Genomic DNA, 6,875 nt, shown 5'->3' with positions numbered 1-6,875 from the left:
TAAGGACGCTCTCACCCACCCCCTGCAGTATTAGGGACGCTCTCACCCATCCCCTGCAGTATTAAGGACGCTCTCACCCACCCCCTGCAGTATTAGGGACGCTCTCACCCATCCCCTGCAGTATTAAGGACGCTCTCACCCACCCCCTGCAGTATTAGGGACGCTCTCCCACCCCCTGCAGTGTTAGGGATACTCACCCATCCCCTGCAGTATTAGGGACACTCACCCATCCCCTGCAGTATTAGGGACACTCACCCATCCCCTGCAGTATTAGGGACACTCACCCATCCCCTGCAGTATTAAGGACGCTCTCACCCATGCCCTGCAGTATGTTACAGGGCAGTAGAGGCTTTCCCCCTAATATCTCAGGAGATAATATACACATTAAATCATGGGACAGTAACCCCATTATTTCCTATGAACAGGACAGGTTTTATCCCTATGACACGTAAATGTTTGGCAGATATCCCCACTACATATTATATGCTGCAGCATAACAAGAAAGGCAGGAATCACTGCACACAGCAGAATAACAGGAATAGATAAACGCTCATTGGGAGGTGACACGATTAATAAGACTATCAGATATTATATTATTACCCCACGCGCCTTTAAAGCTGCCGTCCCATCTAGGGCCAAAATAACTCAGCGGCAGAGTTATATCCGGGGGACTGACGCATCTCTTTACAGTATCACACGCGGAGAAATATTGTGATAACATTTATTAAATGAGATGAGAGACGCGGTGAGAGAAACACGTGTCTGACAAACATTCTCAGGGAGAAGCAGGAATATGTTATTCTGCATCATACAATTCTTATATTATAAAGCATTTCCATTTACTGACACAGCACAAACATATATATGTAATGGGTATACGCTCCTATATTACTTCTATACGCTGGCTCCCAGAACAGGAACTAAACACAGATTAAAGCAATCAGATATCCCCAGGACAGGTATGTGTGATATATATATATATATATATATATCAAATGGAAATATAACTGGATGCCCATTTGCATGTCTTAGGCAGGTCTGCAACCCCGCCTTTCACCATTATCACCCAGCACTTACACTGCAGCAAGGGATTCTGGGAAATGACATGCAAATGAGCACACAGTGCCACTTTTTGCTTCAAAACCATTTTAAACATGGTTCCCTATAGGCTTAAGCTTGCTGCATGGTCACCGCTTTAAGCACAGCCAGGGTTAAGATGCAGAGCCAGTAACCCGCCCACAGACAGCTGTTTCCACCTTAATGGGTCTCATCAGTGTGGGGTTGGCTACTGGCTATGCATCTTAACCCGGGCAGTTTGTCTCACGCGGGGTTAATAAGTATTGATGACTGTGTGTGTTTGGGCAAACTAGGACCGCCAAAAGAAATGATGGGGCCCAGGACAAAGGGACAGAAGAGAGGGACTGTGGGTATTTATTTTAGTGTCCCCCTGCAGTGGGAGGGACAGATGTGAGGGGCTGTGTGTCCTGTCTGTGTCTCCCTGCAGTGGGAGGGACAGATGTGAGGGGCGGTGTGTCCTGTCTGTGTCCCCCTGCAGTGGGAGGGACAGATGTGAGGGGCTGTGGGTCCTGTGTCCCCCTGCAGTGGGAGGGACAGATGTGAGGGGCTGTGTGTCCTGTCTGTGTCACCCTGCTGTGGGAGGGACAGATGTGAGGGGCTGTGTGTCCTGTATGTGTCCCCCTGCAGTGGGAGGGACAGATGTGAGGGGCTGTGTGTCCTGTCTGTGTCCCCCTGCAGTGGGAGGGACAGATGTGAGGGGCTGTGTGTCCTGTCTGTGTCCCCCTGCAGTGGGAGGGACAGATGTGAGGGGCTGTGTGTCCTGTCTGTGTCCCCCTGCAGTGGGAGGGACAGATGTGAGGGGCTGTGTGTCCTGTCTGTGTCCCCCTGCAGTGGGAGGGACAGATGTGAGGGGCTGTGGGTCCTGTCTGTGTCCCCCTGCAGTGGGAGGGACAGATGTGAGGGGCTCTGGGTCCTGTGTCCCCCTGCAGTGGGAGGGACAGATGTGAGGGGCTGTGTGTCCTGTGTCACCCTGCAGTGGGAGAGACAGATGTGAGGGGCTGTGTGTCCTGTCTGTGTCCCCCTGCAGTGGGAGGGACAGATGTGAGGGGCTGTGTGTCCTGTCTGTGTCACGCTGCAGTGGGAGGGACAGATGTGAGGGGCTGTGTGTCCTGTCTGTGTCCCCCTGCAGTGGGAGGGACAGATGTGAGGGGCTGTGTGACCTGTCTGTGCCCCCCTGCAGTGGGAGGGACAGATGTGAGGGGCTGTGTGTCCTGTCTGTGTCCCCCTGCAGTGGGAGGGACAGATGTGAGGGGCTGTGTGTCCTGTCTGTGTCCCCCTGCAGTGGGAGGGACAGATGTGAGGGGCTGTGTGTCCTGTCTGTGTCCCCCTGCAGTGGGAGGGACAGATGTGAGGGGCTGTGGGTCCTGTCTGTGTCCCCCTGCAGAGGGAGGGGCAGATGTGAGGGGCTGTGGGTCCTGTCTGTGTCTCCCTGCAGTGGGAGGGACAGATGTGAGGAGCTGTGTGTCCTGTGTCCCCCTGCAGTGGGAGGGACAGATGTGAGGGGCTGTGTGTCCTGTGTCACCCTGCAGTGGGAGGGACAGATGTGAGGGGCTGTGTGTCCTGTCTGTGTCCCCCTGCAGTGGGAGGGACAGATGTGAGGGGCTGTGTGTCCTGCCTGTGTCACCCTGCAGTGGGAGGGACAGGTGTTTGGGGCTGTGTGTCCTGTCTGTGTCGCCCTGCAGTGGGAGGGACAGATGTGAGGGGCTGTGGGTCCTGTCTGTGTCACCCTGCAGTGGGAGGGACAGATGTGAGGGGCTGTGGGTGCTGTCTGTGTCTCCCTGCAGTGGGAGGGACAGGTGTGAGGGGCCGTGTGTCCTGTCTGTGTCCCCCTGCAGTGGGAGGGACAGATGTGAGGGGCTGTGTGTCCTGTCTGTGTCACCCTGCAGTGGGAGGGACAGATGTGAGGGGCTGTGGGTCCTGTGTGTGTCCCCCTGCAGTGGGAGGGACAGATGTGAGGGGCTGTGGGTGCTGTCTGTGTCTCCCTGCAGTGGGAGGGACAGATGTGAGGGGCTGTGTGTCCTGTCTGTGTCTCCCTGCAGTGGGAGGGACAGATGTGAGGGGCTCTGGGTCCTGTGTCCCCCTGCAGTGGGAGGGACAGATTTGAGGGGCTATGTGTCCTGTCTGTGTCCCCTTGCAGTGGGAGGGACAGATGTGAGTGGCTGTGTGTCCTGTGTCACCCTGCAGTGGGAGGGACAGATGTGAGGGGCTATGTGTCCTGTCTGTGTCCCCCTGCAGTGGGAGGGACAGATGTGAGGGGCTGTGTGTCCTGTGTCCCCCTGCAGTGGGAGGGACAGATGTGAGGGGCTGTGGGTCCTGTCTGTGTCCCCCTGCAGTGGGAGGGACAGATGTGAGGGGCTGTGTGTCCTGTCTGTGTCACCCTGCAGTGGGAGGGACAGATGTGAGGGGCTGTGGGTCCTGTCTGTGTCCCCCTGCAGTGGGAGGGACAGATGTGAGGGGCTGTGGGTCCTGTCTGTGTGTGCAATCAGCCCACACGTCTGCCTGTGATGTCTCTCCCACTTACTCACCCTCTGTCTCTTTCTCTCTCCACAACTGCACTGATTGAGATTGGCCGTCTCTTGTCATGTGGTCTCTCTTGCCTGCAGGGGCTTCTGGGAGTTGTAGTCCTGCTTCTCTTCTGTTACAATTTTAGTTACAGACGTGAACTACAAGTCCCAGAATCCCGTGTAAAACTGTGACATCATAATGATTCAACCAATCAATGCGCAGATCTGTGGTAACCACAACCCTCCCCCTCTCCCACAAGGCTGCAGCAAGGCCCCGCCCCGTAGTCAGGCAATGAGAGCCAAGGCCCGCCCCGCAGTCAGCCAATGGGAGAGCTTGAGAGCCAATGAGAGCGCACACAAACCCACAAACACAATATATACTATATCTATGGGTTCCCTGCTGGGCCGGGTTCAGTACGCCTAGCTCCTGATTCTGACCCAGCCATTATCCCATACACAGAACGCAGCATGAAGAGGCTCAGTGAAGGTGGCAGTGACGGTGTGTAAGTGTCTGACCTGGTCACACAGCTGATAAAAGGACAGCCGCCCAGCCTCATAGTCCAGGTATATTCCTAATCTCTGCACGGGAGACTCGGGATATATCCGTGTACGTATTGAGTTATGTATCACTGCATGATAATTACCCCACATGTACAAACCCCAGGACTTATTATATCCTATGATGGACTGACCTCCTTTCCTTACTATACAGGGATAGGAAATCCCTACCCCCCTGCTCCCTGAGTCACTGATCTCCACCTCCCAGTAATGTTGTCCTGAGGAAAAACTCCCGCTGCTTAAAACCTGATTATCCCCAAATCTCTCTGGTGTATTTGGGCGTAACTGGCCTGTTACTGACCAGGATGCAGTTTTCAGGTCACCTGATACAGATACATTATTAGCAGCTGTATTTACATCCAGTAATATGCATGAATCCCCCTGCACACAGAACCCGCTCTTTGCTTTTAGATCAGTCACAATATCAGCTAATCTCTGTAAGGTCAGTGAGATCAGAACCTCATACAAATCCCCTACAGCAGGGACCTTATTACCCTCTCTCTCTCTGTCCTCATTACCTCCCTCCTCAGCATCACATAAGTCAGCATTGTCTGATTCCCGTCCCTGTAAAACAGTTAATGGATCAGTGATGTTGCTCAGCTCCTCAATGTGAAGCATCTTCCTGGACAGCTCGTCCTTCTTTATTTCCAGCTGCTGGATTAGATCAGAGACTCGGAGAGAAACCTGCTCTTCCCACCTGGTGATCTCACTCAGGACTCGCTTCTCTAGGACTTCCAGCTGTTCCCTGATGTCCCTAATCAGGGCAGTGACTCGGGCTGTCTCCCCAGCTGCTTTTTCTTGCGCTTCTCTCCTGCGTTCCTGCAGACTCTGGGCTCTTTTCTCAGTCTCCTCTCTCACTGTGGTCAGTTTCTCCAGAACATGTCTCAGTTTCACCTTCTTCTTCTCAGAGGCCTCATTCAGCGACTCCACCTGGTGTCCCCTGTGCTCCCCAAACACGCAGCAGGACAAACAGATACAGGCAGCATCCTCAGTGCAGTAACACTTCAGGATCTCCTTGTGGACGGGACATTTCCTGGTCTTTAAGGAGGTGGTTGGCTCAGATAAGACGTGTTCCTCTGACTTGCTGTGTCTCTCTAGGTGAATATCACACAGGGAGGCGTCACAATGCAGACATGTTTTAGCAGCGGGTACAGAGGAGGTAACACAGTAAGTGCAGAAGATCACAGCCTCCTCCTGCTCCGGCTGAGTAGAAAGGAAACGCTCCGCTATGTTACACAGCTTCAGGTTCCTCTGCAGTGCAGGACGCTCCTGAAACTCTGCTCTGCATTCAGGACAGGTATAAAGCCCAGATCCCCCCTGGGAATCCCACACACTCCCAATACAGCCCTGGCAGAAGTTATGCCCACATCTCAGCATTACAGGCTGGGTATAAGTGCTCAGGCAGATGGGGCAGGTTAGCTCCTCTCTCAGACCAGCAGACGCCATGCTTGGAAGCAGCAACAGGAAACGAAACTTACATTCTCCTCTCTCTCATATAACCAGTGGGGCGTTCCCCTTCTCAGCACACAGGGGCGGGGAGTTTGTTACCCAGACTATTAACCCTGTAAGTTCCTGGCTGCAGTATACAATATGAGGAATAAGTATTTAAAAGAATTTGCAGCGTCTCCTGTCTATGCTCACATGGGGTGTTTGGTGACATGTGACAGAGATTTATTACTTCAGGTGTTAAGTAACCTTTTAAATCAGCTGTGTGTGTTAAGAAAGGCAGAGGCCCCAGATGGGGCCCGTTGTGACGGGAGGGGGTGACCTGGCTCAAAAAGGTTAAGCCCGGTTTTGGTTACCCCTGATCCGTGTATAAGGGTCCAAGAGAGTTAGCTTTTGGGCCCAGTAACATTGTATCTTTACCATTTGTTACCTGTAATAAGTGTTTGTGTGTTTTCCGCGCAGTAAAGCAGGGATTGCGGGGGGATGAGTTTCCGGGCGCGCAGTAAAGCAGGGATTGCTGGGGGATGAGTTTCCGGGCGCGCAGTAATGCAGGGATTGCTGGGGGATGAGTTTCTGGGTGCGCAGTAAAGCAGGGATTGCTGGGGGATGAGTTTCCGGGGGGCGCGCAGTAAAGCAGGGATTGCTGGAGGATGACTTTCCGGGGGGTGAGCAGTAAAGCAGGGATTGCTGGGGGATGAGTGTCCGGGGGGCGCGCAGTAAGAAGGGATTGCTGGGGGATGAGTTTCCGGGCGCGCAGTAAAGCAGGGATTGCTGGGGGATGAGTTTCCGGGGGGCGCGCAGTAAAGCAGGGATTGCTGGGGGATGAGTTTCGGGCGCGCAGTAAAGCAGGGATTGCTGGGGGATGAGTTTCCGGGCGCGCAGTAAAGCAGGGATTGCTGGGGGATGAGTTTCCGGGGGGCGCGCAGTAAAGCAGGGATTGCTGGGGGATGAGTTTCCGGGCGCGCAGTAAAGCAGGGATTGCTGGGGGGTGAGTTTACGGGCGCGCAGTAAAGCAGGGATTGCTGGGGGATGAGTTTGCAGGCGCGCAGTAAAGCAGGGATTGCTGGGGGATGAGTTTCCGGGGGCGCGCAGTAAAGCAGGGATTGCTGGGGGATGAGTGTCCGGGGGGCACGCAGTAAAGCAGGGATTTGCTGGGGGATGAGTTTCCGGGCGTACAGTAAAGCAGGGATTGCTGGGGGGTGGGTTTCCGGGGGGCGCGCAGTAAAGCAGGGATTGCTGTGGGATGAGTTTCTGGGCACGCAGTAAAGCAGGGATTGCTGGGGGATGAGT

General features: G+C 54.2%; 1 protein-coding gene across 1 annotated transcript; it reads right to left on the bottom strand.

Moving 5' to 3' along the window:
* Window positions 1-707: 707 nt before the first annotated feature.
* LOC142483918 (E3 ubiquitin/ISG15 ligase TRIM25-like) lies at window positions 708-5,721 on the bottom strand. The gene has a single exon (XM_075583840.1). The coding sequence runs from the start codon at window positions 5,583-5,585 to the stop codon at window positions 4,002-4,004; it is 1,584 nt and encodes a 527-aa protein (XP_075439955.1). The 5' UTR covers window positions 5,586-5,721; the 3' UTR covers window positions 708-4,001.
* Window positions 5,722-6,875: the final 1,154 nt, after the last annotated feature.

The sequence above is a fragment of the Ascaphus truei genome, unplaced genomic scaffold (assembly GCF_040206685.1).
Source record: "Ascaphus truei isolate aAscTru1 unplaced genomic scaffold, aAscTru1.hap1 HAP1_SCAFFOLD_392, whole genome shotgun sequence".
Lineage (NCBI taxonomy): Eukaryota > Metazoa > Chordata > Amphibia > Anura > Ascaphidae > Ascaphus > Ascaphus truei.
Note: the sequence above shows the minus strand (reverse complement) of the source record. Positions and strands in the feature narration are given on the sequence as shown.

Excerpts from the sequence above, each read along its gene's own strand:
- LOC142483918 (XM_075583840.1), bottom strand. The coding sequence starts at position 5,585 with ATGGCGTCTGCTGGTCTGAGAGAGGAGCTAACCTGCCCCATCTGCCTG.